Raw genomic sequence first — 16636 nt, forward strand, 5'->3', positions numbered from 1 at the left:
TGGAGAGATTAGGGATACAAGGGTCATACCTAAATATAATTAAAGCTATATACAGCAAGCCGACAGCTAATATCAAATTAAATGGAGAGAAACTTAAAGCCATCCCACTAAAATCAGGAACACGCCAAGGCTGTCCACTCTCTCCATACCTCTTCAATATAGTTCTCAAAGTTTTAGCAATAGCAATAAGACAACATAAGGGGATAAAGGGGATTCAAATTGGAAAGGAAGAAGTTAAACTTGCATTATTTGCAGATGATATGATAGTGTACATGAGCGACCCCAAAAACTCCTCCAAAGAACGCCTACAGCTGATAAACGCCTTTAGTAATGTGGCAGGATACAAGATCAACTCCAAAAAATCAGTCGCCCTCTTATACACAAAGGATCTGGAAGCAGAGAGAGAAATAAGAGAATCATCACCTTTCACGATAGCCACAAACAGCATAAAATATCTTGGGGTAACTCTAACCAAGGAAGTGAAAGATCTACTTGACAAAAACTTTAAGGCATTGAAGAAAGAAATTGAAGAGGATACCAGAAAATGGAAGGATCTCCCTTGCTCTTGGATTGGGAGAATCAACATAGTAAAAATGGCAATTCTACCAAGGGCAATTTATAGATTCAATGCAATCCCCATTAAAATCCCATCAAAATTCTTCACAGATCTTGAAAGGACAATAATCAACTTTATATGGAGAAACAAAAAACCCAGGATAGCCAAAACAATCTTATACAATAAAGGAACTTCTGGAGGCATTACCATCCCTGACTTCAAACTCTATTACAGAGCTACAGTAATGAAAACAGCGTGGTACTGGCATAAAAACAGAGAAGTCGACCAATGGAATCGTATAGAAGACCCAGATTTTAACCCACAAACCTATGAACAACTGATTTTCGATAAAGGAGCTAAAAGTATACAATGGAAGAAAGAAAGCATCTTCAACAAATGGTGCTGGCACAATTGGATGTCAACCTGTAGAAGAATGAAAATAGACCCATATCTATCACCATGCACAAAACTCAAGTCCAAATGGATCAAAAACCTCAATATCAATCTGAACACACTGAACCTGATAGAAGAGAAAATGGGAAGTACCCTACAACATATGGGCACTGGAGATCGCTTCCTATGTATAACCCCAGCAGCACAGACATTAAGGGCAACATTGAATAAATGGGACCTCCTGAAACTGAGAAGCTTCTGTAAAGCAAAGGACACTGTCATTAAGACAAAAAGGCAGCCTACTGACTGGGAGAAGATCTTCACCAACCCCGCAACAGACAAAGGTCTGATCTCCAAAATATATAAAGAACTCAAGAAACTAGACTTTAAAAGGATAATTAACCCAATTAAAAAATGGGGCACTGAACTGAACAGAGAATTCTCAACAGAAGAAGTTAAAATGGCCAAAAGATACTTAAGGTCATGCTCAACCTCCTTAGCGATCAGAGAAATGCAAATCAAAACAACTTTGAGATATCATCTTACACCTGTCAGAATGGCTAAAATCAAAAACACCAAGGATAGCCTTTGCTGGAGAGGTTGTGGAGAAAGGGGTACCCTCATCCATTGCTGGTGGGACTGCAAACTTGTGCAACCACTTTGGAAATCAGTGTGGCGGTTTCTCAGAAAAATTGGGATCAACCTACCCCTGGACCCAGCAATACCACTCTTGGGAATATACCCAAGAGATGCCCTATCATATGACAAAAGCATTTGTCCAACTATGTTCATAGCAGCATTATTTGTAATAGCCAGAACCTGGAAGCAACCTAGATGCCCTTCAATGGAAGAATGGATGAAGAAAGTGTGGAATATATACACATTAGAGTACTACTCTGCGGTAAAAAACAATGACTTCTCGAATTTTGCATGCAAATGGATGGAAATAGAAAATACGATCCTTAGTGAGGTAACCCAGACCCAAAAAGAAGAACATGGGATGTACTCACTCATAATTGGTTTCTAGCCATGGATAGGGGCCACTGAGTCTATAATTTGTGATCCTAAAGAAGCTAAACAAGAGGGTAAACCCAAGGAAAAACATATAGATATCCTCCCAGCTATGGGAAATAGACATGACTGATGGGCAAAAAATTGGAATCTTGGGGGTGGGGTGGGATGGGGATGAGGGGTGATGGGGAGAGAAAAGTGTGAAGGAGAGGATGAGGGGAACTGGGGGAATCGGGGTGATTGGGGATAAAGGAAGGTTGGATAGGGGAGCAGGGAAACTCATACCTTAGGTAAGGGAGCCACCTAAGGGGTGGCAAGAGACTTGAACTTGGATTGGCTACCAGATGCCCAGGGCAATGTCCCCAGTTAGTTCATTGGGGCACCTGAGGATAGGGAACCTGAAATGAACCTATCCTATAATCATACTGATGAATATCTTGCATATCGCCATAGAACCTTCATCTAGCGATGGATGGAGATAGAGCCAGAGACCCACACTGGAGCACCGGACTGAGCTCCCAAGGTTATAATGAGGAGCAGAAGGAGAGAGAACATGAACAAGGAAGTCAGGATCATGAGGGGTGCACCCAACCACTGAGACAGTGGGGCCGATCTATTGGGAGCTCACCAAGGTCAGCTGGACTGCTACTGAAAAAAACATGGGATAAAACCGGACTCTCGGAATGTGGCGGACAATGAGAACTGACGAGAGGCCAAGGAGAATGGCACAGGAACTTTCAACTGGCGATAGATCGAGAGAGAGACAGAGACCCAAATTGGAGCAACGGTCTGAGCTCTTAAGGTCCAAATGAGGAGCAGAAGGAGGGAGAACATGAGCAAGGAAATCAGGACCATGAGGCGTGCACCCACCCACTGTGACAGTGGAACTGATCTATTGGGAGCTCTTCAAGGCCAGCTGGACTGGGACTGAATAAGCATGGGTTGAAACTGGACTCTCTGAACATGGCGGACAATGATGGCTGATGAGAAGCCAAGGACAATGGCACTAGGTTTCGATCCTAATACATGAACTGGCTTTGTGGGAGTTTAGCCTGTTTGGATGCTCACCTTCCTGGGCCTGGATGGAAGTGGGAGGACCTTGGTCTTCCTGTAGGGCAGGGAATTTGGTCTGCTCTTCAGTATCGAGAGGGAGGGGAAATGGACTGGGGGGAGGAGAAGAGGAGTGGGGGGAGGGGGCAATGTGTGGGAGGAGGGGAGGGAAATGGGAAACGGGGAGCAGTTGGAAATTTTAATTAAAAAAGAATTAAAAAAATGGAAAAAAAAAAGAAAACATAAAAAAAAATAAATAAAAAATAAAATATCCAAAGTGTCTAAAAAAAAAAAAAAGAAATAAAAAAGTAACTTATATACTCATCCTACAGATTAAAAAATTAACATTCAAAGAGGTGAAATTGCTTGCCCAAGTAACACTAAATAAGTTATAGATCTGCAAGTCAAACATAGGCTGTCGGCCTCCAGAGCCATTGATAATCTTAGTAAGTCAGGCTCTTGGACCAGGACCTACCTGCATAAGTAGAAAGAAATCCAATCAGATTGTAATAACTCAAATACAAGTACCAACCTCACTAGGTCCACAACCACATTTAATTAAAATACTCATCAATGTTATTAATACAAAGGTATTTATCATGATACCATCTAAAATAGTGAAAACTATAAATAAGGTGAATCCCAAAAGTAGCTAAGTAGAAAATAAACTGTAAATATATCAAATATATAAATAAAATGTAATAATGCTGATATATCTATTATTCTCATTTGGTAAACATGCACTCAGCAGCTAATGTATACCTAACATTCTCTTAGGTGTTGGCAAAAGAGCAGTGGATGAAACAATGTCCTTGCTTTCTCATGAAACTTAGGAAGAAATTTAAATTTAAATGGAAAATTAAATTTGCTGTATAAAATTTTAAGTAAAAATTATAAAATGCCACTATTTGAGCCTACTAAAAAATATGTACACACACACACTTATTTGAGACAGTATCTATATAGCCCAGGCTAGACTATGCAGCCAAGGATAAATTTGAACTTCTGAGGCTCTGTTTCTGCCTTCCAAGAGCTGAGATTATAGATAGGTGTGTGCAACCCCATACAATTTTATGCAGTGCTGGGAATCAAATCTGGAGCTTCCTGCATAGCTGAAAAGTACTCTACCAACTGAGCTATATCCCCAGCCTAAATTTTATATTTATTAAGAAGTAGTTTCCAGTTCGAGACCAGCCTGGTGTACAAGAGCTAGTTCCAGGACAGGCTCCAAAACGACAGAGAAACCCTGTCTCGAAAAACCAAAAAAAAAAAAAAAAAAAAAAAAAGAAGTAGTTTCCATGCGAAGAACATGGATATATGAGCGATCTATGCCTCCAATCTCAGCACTTGAGAGGCTGAGACTGGACAATCAAGGGTTCAAAGCCAGGGACTAGAGGGATGGTTCAACAGTTAAAACCAGGTACTGTTTTTGCAGAGGACCTAACTGCGGTTCCCAGGACCCATGACCGATGCCTCCCAACCACCTCCAGCTGCAGGGGATCTGGCTCTCTGGCCTCCTCCAGCACTACACTCATCTGCCCATATCTACAGACAGATACATATGGAAATACGCAATTAAAAACAAAATAACTCTTTTAAGTTCACTGCCAGCCTGAGACACACAGCAACCTTGTCTCAAGAAAAAAGAAAAGAAAGAGAGAAAAGAAAAATCTTTTAAAGAAGATAGTAAGTATACGAGAAAATATTCAGAGGTTGATATACCAGTATGTCTAAAATGCTACTAACTATGCATGGATAGCAAAGTAATTGCATCCTTTATACATTTACAAATCATTCAAATTAGCTACAATGAGATTTTATCATAATGTTTTGCTTTTTAATCCTTGGGACTATAAATGTAACTGCAAACATCACTTCTTTTTAGTAACAGTATTATCACTCATAACAGTTGTGTGTTCATCGCTCTCATATGGAAAATATTCTTTTTTCGATACAGGGTCGCATCTTTGGCTAGCCTGAAGCTCACCATATAGACTAAGCTTGCATTGAACTCAAAGAAATCCATGTGCTTCTGGCCTAGATGCCATGGCCAGCCCAGCAAATAGTATGTTGAACTCCAAGGTTCTTTTGAAGGGCATCGGTCACTATCACTGCTACCTAATGCTGTTCTGCCAGACAAAATACCCATAGACAACACTTAGATAAGTGTAGCTAGGTCCCAATAAAATTGACATGCAAAAAGAGGTAGGGAGGCGCATTTGGCAGAAGAGCCTTAGTTTGCTCAGGTCCTTGCTTTTACTCATCAGAATAAAAATAAACACAAAGGTCCTTTTACCTCCTGTTCAATGTCCTCTGTAATAGCTTTCAGAGAGATACTAACTGTAATTTCAGAAGACAGGAGTGTGGCTCAAAGGGAAACAGCTTGTCCAACATCTCACAGTCAACTTAGTAGATGATTTAAAGAAAAGTCTCCCTTCAGGCTAGCCAGTGGCCTCAGTGGAGGTTCAGGAGACCCCTTCACTGCTTCTACATGAAGGGGAAATGTTAGTAAAAAGGATGCTTTCTTAGCATTCTTAAGCAGCCTCCTAGGGACTTGCACTAGACCAAAAGGGATGAGGAGGACCCCGTGCTGCTCCGTATCCAGAAGAGAAGGGAATTACGTGGGGTCTAGGTGGCGTCCTGAGTTGCATGGCCACACGCTGCTGAAGACTTACCAATATTGATCTCATCATCGGTCAGAGTGTCCCCGATGAAATCAAACTGAAACGACTGCAGCGTCTGGGAAAACTTCTGGACCGCAGAAGAGTAATCTGCAAAGGAAGAGGGCAGGGGGGACGGTCAGCGCTGCTGTCCTGCTCACGGGTACAGTACATGGGAAATACAGAGGGACCTCCGGCAAGCAGCAACTTGTATTCGAGGAAGTTAGGAAATTTTCATCAATACTTACTTTTCAGCCGGGCAGTGGTGGCACACACCTTTAATCCCAGCACTCGGGAGGCAGAGGCAAGCAGATCTCTGTGAGTTCGAGGCCAGCCTGGTCTACAAGAGCTAGTTCCAGGACAGGAACCAAAAGCTACGGAGAAACCTTGTCTCGAAAAATCAAAAAAAAAAAAAACTTACTTCCAAAGCTTCCAGGTGTTTGTTCCCTACATGGGAGTCTGATGGAACAAAAGCTGTTTATAAAGTCACATATTCTTCTACAGGGCTACAAAGGTATTCTAATCATGATGTTGAGAAATCTTCATTAACTTTATTTCTTAATTTTTCCCACAAGGTTATAATAAAGGAGATCAAATGGCTGGACCTCTTAACTTATGCTTGCCAATAAAAGATGCCTCAAGCTCTTGAGCCATCTTGTAATGGACAATAGTGACAAAAAATCAGTCTTGCTAATACCTGTGACAAAGACCAACAAGAGTTTTTATATGGTTTTCTTGTCTGTCCTCTTCCTACCATATGCTTCCCCAACTATTTTAACATCTAAAAAAATAAAAAAAATATAGTAATCCTAACAGTCTCACTTTTTTGTATGTTACAGATGCTCACCCTCTCACTCCAAGGATGTGCACTGTCATCACGTGACTGTCTTATGTCTGGGTCTTTGTCATCTATTAGGTTTAATCATGGCCTATTAGATCAACTCTCCTCTGAGGCACTCAAACTTCTGCGCCTTCTACATCACCCCTTTTGAAAGCTGGAAAGCAGTTAGAGTGGTCTGCACCCCAAAATCCCTAATAACAGAGTGACCTCTGAGAGAAGGGATGGAGGGACTAGGAGTTGGACAGATTCCATGATAGGCAGAGAGATAGGGAAAGAAGCCCCGGTTAGGTAATAAAAATGGTTAACTTCTAAGATAGCAGGCTGAGACAATAAACCTAATGCCTTAAAACAAAGGCTTGCTAGGTTTTTCTCCTATAAGTATGGCCCCCTGCTGATGGACAGACTGATGAATTCAAGGCAAACCAGATGCCACAGCTGTGGGCCAATCAGTCATCCTGTCCTTGTTCAAACTGACCAACCCTAAATTGGGAGAAAGACTCTAAAAACCCTGGCCAGATCTAGTAGTACACACCTTTAATCCCAGTACTCAGGAGGCAGAGGCAGACAGGTCGATGTTCAAGGCCACCATCGTCTAAATAGTGAGTTCCAGGACAATTAGAGCTACAAAGTAAGACCCTGTCTCAAAAAAAAAAAATAGCCCAGGAGGAGAGACTGGATTTTTGGGGCTCCCAAGTGCCCCTTCCAGTTTATATAGGGCCTTTCTCTCTGTCTCCTCTCTGGGTATCTTAAATTGCTAACCAACCACTCCCTATCCTGCTGCTGGCCTAGCTTACATTGCCACTTTGCAGGTGGGCTTTTACTCCACCTGCAAAGATACTGGGGAACCCTTGAAACAGAGGAGGGCTTTCCTAAACGGGACATAACTCTCATCTTTTGGCAAAATTTTGTAAAACTCGCTCCTCCACATTTGCCCTAGGGACTTTAAGCCTACTTCACAGGGTCCCTTAATGTGCTCATAGGTCCCCCACTTCCTAGGTATAACTATGTCAGTTCCCTCCAACTTTACTAATGCAACAATGTCCCAATCACCACCTTTGTACCACAAGACTATCTGAGCCGCTTCATCCCAGATGGCCCTTCTGGCACTATCTGCCTATCTGGCCTTCCCATTTTCAATCTGAGTCCTCTGCTGGTTTCTAGTATTGCTGGGGATGGGGAGGAAGATTTAACTCATCTGCTCCAGGAAAATGTTTTCAAATACTCCCCTACCACCACGTTCTATTCAAGCTAAACCTGCTGTATCTGTCAGCTCCTGGAAACCCCTTCACCGTCCTGGTTTTTCCTCAATATCAATACCTTTCACTGAGCTAAAGGGCCATCAAACTTATCACTCTACTTGCCACTCTGGGCAAGAGTCCATTTCAGGATTCAGACTAGGAACAGTAGGAGTGGGTTTTTTTGTTGTTGTTGTTTGTTTGTTTTTTTTTTTTTTTTTTTTTTTACATCAGTTAGCCTCTCTGTCTAACCACCTCTGAGAAAGCCTTAAAAGAAATTTTAGATCAGCTTGACACCATTAGGGATCAGTTTGATTCTTTGGCCAATGTCATACTCCAATATCAAAGCGAGCTAGATCTCCTGACTGCTGTCAATGAAGCAATCTGTATCTTCCTCCAGAAACAATGCTGCTTCCACACCAACAAATCCAAGCTAGTTCAAGATGGGGGTCAAAGACATAGGGACCATGAAGCATGATTAATAAAAACTCGGAGACAGATATTGAGGTTCAAACTCAAGATGAGAAAAGCAAAGCAGCCAGCCCCTGGTTCTTACCTAGACCTCAGTCTGAAAATGGTAATCCTGCCTCCAGGAAATCTCAGAATGAGACTAAAACAGAGAGCTATCTCCACCCATTTTATAATCCTTTCTAGTTCTGGGATTAAGAGCGTGCACACCTACTGCCTGCTTTCTATGGCAAACTGTGTGGTTACTGCGGTTAAAGGTGTGGGCCATTGCTGCTTGGTCTATAAGGCTGACCATTGTGGCTATTTTCCTTTTCTGATCTTTGAGCAAGCTTTATTTATTAAAATACAAGTGAAATGCCACTACAGAACCAGGTTCAGAAAATTCAACACCAAGCCTCTTCCTCTGGATGAGTTTTTGTTTCCATCTCATCCCGGTTCATCCTCTTACTGCCCCCCCCCCCCCCCACTTTAATCCTGTCTTTTCAACATTTTACAGACGTTCTTCCCAGATCAAAGCACTGACATCACTCAGGCCACCACACAGGACAAAACAAAAATAATATTTCTTTTGGAGTCACTCCAGACCCCAAAACTCCAAAACAATATCCCCTCCACCATCAAAAGGCCACCAGAAAGAAAATTACTCTCTCTATCCTTTATATGTGAAGGGTCTGGAATAAAGAATATCCCATCTACAAAATTATGGCTGTAAAATAGGTCCAAGGTTTCAAGAAATCTGCTCACCCCCATGAAATGGTAGCAAGCAGCAAACCCCAGCACACATCCTAGAGCTTAGAGGTTACAAAACCAAACACTCTGACTTATCTCCTACCCTTTCTAAAAAGTAGCTCCTGGGTTCAGCAAAGACAGACAGGTTCTCCCTGCTCCCTTCTCTCAACTATAAAATCAGATTCTCAGATCCCACATGGCAGGCACATTCTCCTGTTCCCAGCAGGCTCTTGGGGTGACAACCTCTTAAAATAATAAAAATTGGCTCTCACTGCTTGAGGTCAAACTGAGTCTTTAGCCTTTCTTTTCTATCTCCTGGCTAATTTCTTACCATATCTATTGCAAATACACAACTAAAGACTTAAGTTAGGCATTGTTTATTCAAGGGGAAAAAAACAGAATTCCTTTGTGGTACACTCAAGTTATCCTAAGAAAAGTATTGTCTTCCCATTCTGCAGCAATACTGGAAACAACACCACCACAACTACAATAACTGCAAAGCAACAGCTCAAAAGCCACAGAAGGGGGCAAAATGTGCCTGAAGGTTTTAAGTCCCAACTCTTAAAAAAAATTCTCTACTCCTCCAATTTGACAGATCCCGAGAGAGAGCTTCATTGTCCTGACTTGAAACTAATTCTGCCTAAAAGATACTAATGACAATGTCAAAAAGCAAACACTCACAATTATTTTAAGTTGTATTAGCAGGAAGAAGCTTAGCAAATTGGTTTAGTAAGAATGTAATCAAGATATTTGATTAAAAAATTGGAGAATAACAGAACAGAGAATGGCTTGCTCACAGGGTCCTTTGAAAAGTCCCAAGCTATTACTGGAAATATAGAAAGACATTTTTGCATGCAAATAGATACATGCCTTGAGATGTGTGAATGCCCAAGAGAGACTTGAGAAGTCCCTGGTCATCCAAAACTAACTAACCATGCACAAGCCAAAAGAAAAGCATAAGGTAAGCAAAGATCAAATTATAAACTGTCTGGCTGAGTACTAAAGATATATCCCAAAACACAAAAGACATGCTGAAGTCAAGGTTAGTAAGTGTATTAGTTCAAATTATTTAATGAAACTGTTATCCAAACATTAAACAGTCAATGAACTAACCTACCACAGGCTTCAGTAGTTTCATTACAAAAAAAGAATACCTGCTTTACAGAATGATTGTAAATCTAAAATGTCAATAAACAAGCAAACAACAAGGAACATCAATGGTAAACTGTAGGGAAAAATAAATGATTTAATTTTAAGAACTGACATGTTTTATTATTTAGAAATACTTTTGAAAGATTTCATTTATTTTTTTTTTATTTTGAGTGTTTGTTTGTGTGTGCCTGCACATATGTCTATAAAATATGTGAGGTACCTGCTGGGAATAATGCATCAAATCAGCGGGCACAGTAGTTATGGAAGTTGTAAGGTGCCATATGGGTAACAGGAGCCAAACCCAGGAAACCCAGGTCCTGTGGAAGAGCGACAAGTGCTGTGAAATACTGAGCCACCTTCTGGAGTCACTCCTCTCCCTTCTATCATATGGGTGCTGGGGATCACACCCAGGCTGCCTATGCCATTACCTGCTAAGTCATTGCAAAGGGCCAATGTTAACTTCTTAATAAAACACCACGACACAGACACAGAAAACCATAGCTCGTGTTCCAAAACAGTATATATTTAGTACAAATTGTTCCCTGAAATATACCATGGAACAAGTAACAAAATGGGAGATGGCCTCAAAACAATTTTTATACAAAACCGTGCCTATTAATTCCATCACTTGAGAGGTACCAGGAGAAAAATTAGTAATCAAGGCTAGTTTTAGCTACATAGCCAGTTCAAGGACAGCCTGAGCCACATGAGATTCAGTCTTTAAAAACGCAAACAAAACAAAATGGGGCTGGAGATATGTATGGCTCAGTTGTTAAAAGTACCTACTGCTGATTTTCACTCTCCTTCCTCTCCTCCATTGCAAATTCTCTAGTCTTACCCAGCCCTGTAACAGAACTCAGCTCCCTCTCTACCTCTATTCCCTGGGAACCGTGCAGAACCTCTCCAGGATGCAGCCTTCCTCCCTCACCCCATCTTTTTGTATCAGCCACCAATACCCAGATGTACTTTCTACCTGGGACCTCTGTCAACACCAATCTGAAAATCAGGAGGTGATTTTCTCTCCTTCCTGTCCTCCATTATAAATCACCTCAGTCACATCCCCACCACAGTAAAAGATGCCACTCCCTGGGGATTCTGCCTAAACTCAAGGCAAATTGAGATTTCCTTCATTCTATGGACCCTCTCAGTCCCAGCACTACTTCTAGCCCACCCACATTTCTTCCTGTCAGGCCCCAATACCAGGAAACACATTTTATATGGGACCACAGAGGCCACACCTGAAAGGGACTCAGAAGCACTCCCTACCAAGAAAGCCATAGTCACTGTTTTCCCAAGATCCGGAGAGGACAGCAGAAGCAAGGAACTTAAGACCCACCCAAAGAAAACACATATCAACACCTAGAAACACAGTCATCGCAAATACAGATGCTGAGACACGAGCACAAAGCCACAATCACTAACACCCAAGACAGTGTGACTCCCTCAGAAGCCAGCAATGCTACTACAGTAGGCCCTGCAAAATGCAATATAGCTGAAGCACAAGTCAAGGATTTCAAAACAGCCATTGGTAACACACTTACGGACCTTAAAGAGGGTGTGTCCTTTAAGGAAGTCTGTGAGAACACAAATAGTGGAATGAATGATGAATACACTTGAATGTAAGAAGCTAAGGCCTACCAAGCCAAAAGGAGCAAACCTGGAGTCTGCCTGGTACTATCAGAGGTTCTGACTATGCCTAGCTAAAGAGGGACTACCCAGCAATGTTTCCTGAGGCCCTGGCAACAGGTGCTGTCAGAGGTACTGATGATACCTAGCTAATGAGGGGAGACCATGCAATGTCAACTGTCAGTGGATACGAATGCCTAGGTGCTGGGAGAGTATATAAGCTTCTCTCCATTGTTAAATAAACTAGTCTGCTCTATGCCTTCTACCTGACTCCCATTGTCAGAGACATTGACACTGTGCTTTTTCACCCGCTCCCCCAAGGAAGACGTGAGCCCCCAGCAATAGTTTAAGACAACAAAGTAAAAATAGAAACACTAAAGAAAGCCCAAAGTAAGGTAAAACAGGGAATGAAAAGTTAGGAAGGCAAACGAAAACCTCAGAGGTAAGTCCACCAACAGAATACAAGAGAGGAAACAGAATCTCAGTCATGGAAGACAAGATAGAAGAAATGGATACCTCAGTTAAAGAAAATATTAAATCTAAACAAATCCAGGCACAAAACATCCAGGAAATCTAGGACACTATGAAAAGACAAAATCTATAAATAATGGAAACATACAAGAGACCTGGGCAGTGGTGGTGCACACTTTTAATCACAGCACTTGGAGGCAGAGGCAGGCGGATCTCTGTGAGTTCAAGGCCACTCTGGTCTACTCGAGCTAGGTCCACGATAGTTAGGAATATAACACAGAGAAACCCTGTTCCTAAAAAACAAAAAAAGTACTAAAGAGATTAGGGGTAAAAAGGGGCATACCTAAATATAATAAAGGCAATATACAGTTAGGTTATAGCCAACATCAAATTAAATGGAGAGAAATTCAAAACAATTCCACTACAATCAGGAACAAGACAAGGTTATCCACTTTCTCCATACCTATTGAATTAGTACTTGAAGTCTAACTAGAGCAATGAGATAATTGAAGGAAGTCAAGGAGATACAAATAGGAAGAAGTCAAAGTATCTTTATTTAGAGATAAGATATAGAAATGACTCTAGGGATTCCATCAGGAAACTGATAACAGCTGGAAAATACTTTCAGCAAAGGAGAAGAATAGAAAAATCAGTAGCTGTCTGATTTTTGACAAGTTGTCAAAGGAAGAAATTAGGAAAATAAGACCTTTCATAATAGCCTCAAAAATATTATTGGGTAACTCTAACCAAGGAATGGAGGGCTTCTGCGTGGTGAAGGACAAACTGGAAAGCTAGATAATGGACAAATACTTTACCAACTACACATCCCATGAAGGGCTAATATCGAAAATACATAAGGAACACAAAGAACTAGACATTGAGAAAACAAAACACCTAATTAAAAATGGGTACAGATCTAAAAAGTGAATCTTCAAAAGATGAAAGACAAATGACTGGTAAGCATTTAAAGAAACATTCAATATCCTAGTCATCAGGGAAATTCAAATCACAACTACTTTGAGACATCATCTTACATCTGTCAGAATAGTCAAGATCAATAAAACAAATGACAGCTCATACTGGCAACGTTGTAGAGAAAGGCAAATACTTATCTCTTGGGGATAGAAGTGCAAACTTGAATAGTCACTATGGAAATCAATGTAGTGGTTCCTCAGGGAGGTGGGAATGGACCTTTGTTGGGGGCTGTAGACCCCCAGAGCCTGAATTTCCTGTAAACAACCTGTTATGCTTGCAGCTGTTTTGAGCAAAGGAACTTGTTTTCCTGTGTTTGCAGCTGCTCCGCGCATAAGACAGGAGAGTGGTTTCTGGTGGCTGCAGCTGAAAGATCCCAAGAGCTGGGGCGTGGGCAGAGCACTATATAAGATGCCCCTGAACATAATAAAGTGGGCATTCTTGGCATTCTTGTTTCAAGGATGTCCTGTGTCCCTGTGTCTCTGTATTTATGTGTGTTAATCTCCAGCTCCTTACCCAACTCATGTCCAAATATGTAGTACTGCAGACACATACAGGTGGAGGCCCCAAGTGAGATCAGGAACTAGGGACACACTGAGAGATCACCCTCAGGATTAGGGAGGGTGAATTAAAGGTCTCAAAAAGAATGGAATAAAAAGAGTAACTTTTTAAAGAGACGGAGTATAGACAGTCAGATTAAAAGGAAGAATAGAACAAAAAGAATAAGTTTTTAAAGAGACAGAGTATAGGCAGTAAAAGGAGTAAAAAAAAATAATAAGCCATGTAAAGACAGAATGTCAACAGAGAATTTGGATTATGTATATTATTGTTTTGTCTTTTGGTTTCTTGACTGGAGAGAGAGATTTGATTCTGAGAACTGCTAAGAAAGGTATCTTTACTTTTTAAAATATGCATCTAAGGATATGTTGCTTTGGAAAAGAGGTTTTGCTTTTGTTTCCACAGAAAATGAGAACCTGCAGATTCATTCCAGATTAATGTGGTTTGATGCACCAAGACCTCCTGAAATGGTGCTGTAAATACCCCCCAAAGAACTTTGCCCAATAAATAGCAGAAAGTAGTATAGAGAACAATACCCAAATTCCCAAATTTGTTTACTAGAGGTTATAGGGCTGAGGGGGACACCGTGGTGGTGCCAGGAGCATTGGAAACTGCAGCAACAAGTGCTGGAATCAAGGCAAGCCAGAGCCACTCAGACCCCGCTGGGCTGTCCATCTGGTGCAGCGAATGGAGAAGGCAGGGGCGGGCGAGGGGAAGGGGGCAGTGGTTCCCGGCTCTACATGCCCAAGAGTCTGCTGTGTGAGGGGCAGGCTTTCCCATAGGACCCAGGGAACTCATGCAGTAGCCGTGGAAGGTCCCCAAGCCTGACTGCTGCTCTGGCAGATTGTGGTGATGCTTGCTGGAGGATTTGCTGAAGGACGCAGAGGCAGGAGGATCTGGAGTTCAAGGAAGGCTGCCGAGCCATCCTGGCTGAGACTTCAGGATCACCACAGGTGGCCACTATTGTCACTGCTGAGGCCTCCTTCATGGCAGCTGGAATTGTCATCAGCCAGACAGCTGCTGTGACTATCTTGTAGCCAGTATTTAATATCATTCATGTTTAACGTAGAATGAATATGTTTGCTAGGGCATCTTCCAGCTTATAAGAGCAGTGGGATTTGCATATGGTTAGTTGCTCTCCTTTTTTCCATCATACTTGTGCCACAGCCAGGCCAGTTAAAAACGTTAGTGCTAATCATATAGAAAAGGGGGAGCTGTTGGAGGCTGTGGACTCCCAGACCCTGAATTTCCCGTAAACAATTTGTTATGCTTGCAGCTGCTTTGTTTTCCTGTGTTTACAGCTACTCTGAGCATGAGACAGGAGAGCAGTTTCTGGTGGCTGCAGCTGAAAAATCCTGAGAGCTGAGGCGTGGCCAGAGCACTATATAAGCTGCTCCATATTACAATAAAGTTGGCATTCTTGTTTCAAGGATGACCCGTTTCCCCTTGTCTCTGTATTTGTGTGTGTGTGCGTGTGTGTGTGTGTGTGTATGTGTGTGTGTGTGTGAATCTCCGGCTCCTTTTCTAGCTTACGTTTGGTCCCATAGTGTGGACAGTACAGACCTACCTCAATATCCAGCTACACGGCTCTTGTGCATACAGCCAAAGGACTCTCCAACCTACCAGAGACATGCTTTCTGAACCATATTCATTGCTGCTCTACTTATTGATAATAGTCAAAAATTGGAAATGACCTAGATTTTCCTCAACAAAATGGTGGATAAAGAAAATGCATTACATTTGCACAATGAAATATTACTTAGCTGTTTAAATGAATGGATGGATGGATGGATGGATGGATGAATGGATGGATGGAGCTGGAAAAAAGTCATCCTGAGTGAGTTAATCCAGACCCAAAATGACACACATGGTATGTACTCATTTATGTGTAGATATTAGTTGCTATCAATAAACAGGCAATAACCAACATAACCAGAGGTTTGGTACAGCATAAGGGGCTTGATGAGGGGATGGATCTACCTAAGAAAAGGAAATAGAATAGATGAATAGATAGTTAGAGAAGGCCAGTAGAGGGGACTGGAACGGAAGGATCAAGCAGGGAGTAGAAAGGAAGAAAGGTGTAAGGAAGGGAGTGCGGTGAGGGGCAGCTAAAACTATAGGCGATTTGAGGGGCTGTTAGAGACCTAATACAGTAAAATTTCTTAAAATATATACATATGTGAAAGAAATCAAAATGGAATAACAAAGTAACAGGGGAGACAAAGCTCCAACTAAACATCTCTTGCCACCAAATGAAACCTCCAGTTCTGGTTATGAATTATATCTAATCAAATTGTTGGCCAAAAGGACTCTAAGGAAATTTTCAAACAAACTAGACTATCGCCAAAACTATTGGTTTCTCTTCACCAACTAATGGTAAGGCTTTATTGCTGAAGACGATGCCTACACAACTCATTGAACATGGAGAAGTGGAGCTGGTGCCTACCTAGAGCCTTCACTCCTACTGACTAGTATTCCGAGTACTTTAAGGTACTCTGTACACTAACAAAGGGGAAAGACAAACAAAACACAAGCTATTGACCCCACAGTCTACAATGATGACCTACCTGAAAGATGTGCTGCTGCAATAGTGGCACAAAGCTTGTGGGAGTAACCAGGTAATATCTGGTTGGATTTAAGGACCACTCTATGAAATGTAACCCATCCCTGACAGTGCTTGGGATGGCTAAGAAGCTGAGACTAGATAGGCTATGGGCCAAGGGAAAACTCAAATACTACTATTTTGCTAAAGGAACATAGCAAAGAAGTGACTCCAAAAGACATTCTTCTGTATTCATAGATCAGTGTCTTGCACAGTCATAATTAAGGAAGCTTCCTCCTACAGTAGATAAAACCAAATACAGAGGCTCACCACTGGACAACATGCAGAAAGTGGGGTACCTTAAAACACACA

At 41.7% G+C, this 16636-nt stretch overlaps 1 protein-coding gene across 1 annotated transcript in view; it reads right to left on the reverse strand.

The window, feature by feature from the left end:
* Window positions 1-16636, reverse strand: part of Ophn1 (oligophrenin 1) — a 333717-nt gene that overhangs the window by 229106 nt on the left and 87975 nt on the right. The window contains exon 4 of the mRNA XM_057759550.1: window positions 5686-5781. Coding sequence (XP_057615533.1) covers window positions 5686-5781 — 96 coding nt within the window. The remainder of the gene's footprint in view (window positions 1-5685; window positions 5782-16636) is intronic.

This window comes from Chionomys nivalis, chromosome X (assembly GCF_950005125.1).
Source record: "Chionomys nivalis chromosome X, mChiNiv1.1, whole genome shotgun sequence".
In the NCBI taxonomy this organism is placed as follows: domain Eukaryota; kingdom Metazoa; phylum Chordata; class Mammalia; order Rodentia; family Cricetidae; genus Chionomys; species Chionomys nivalis.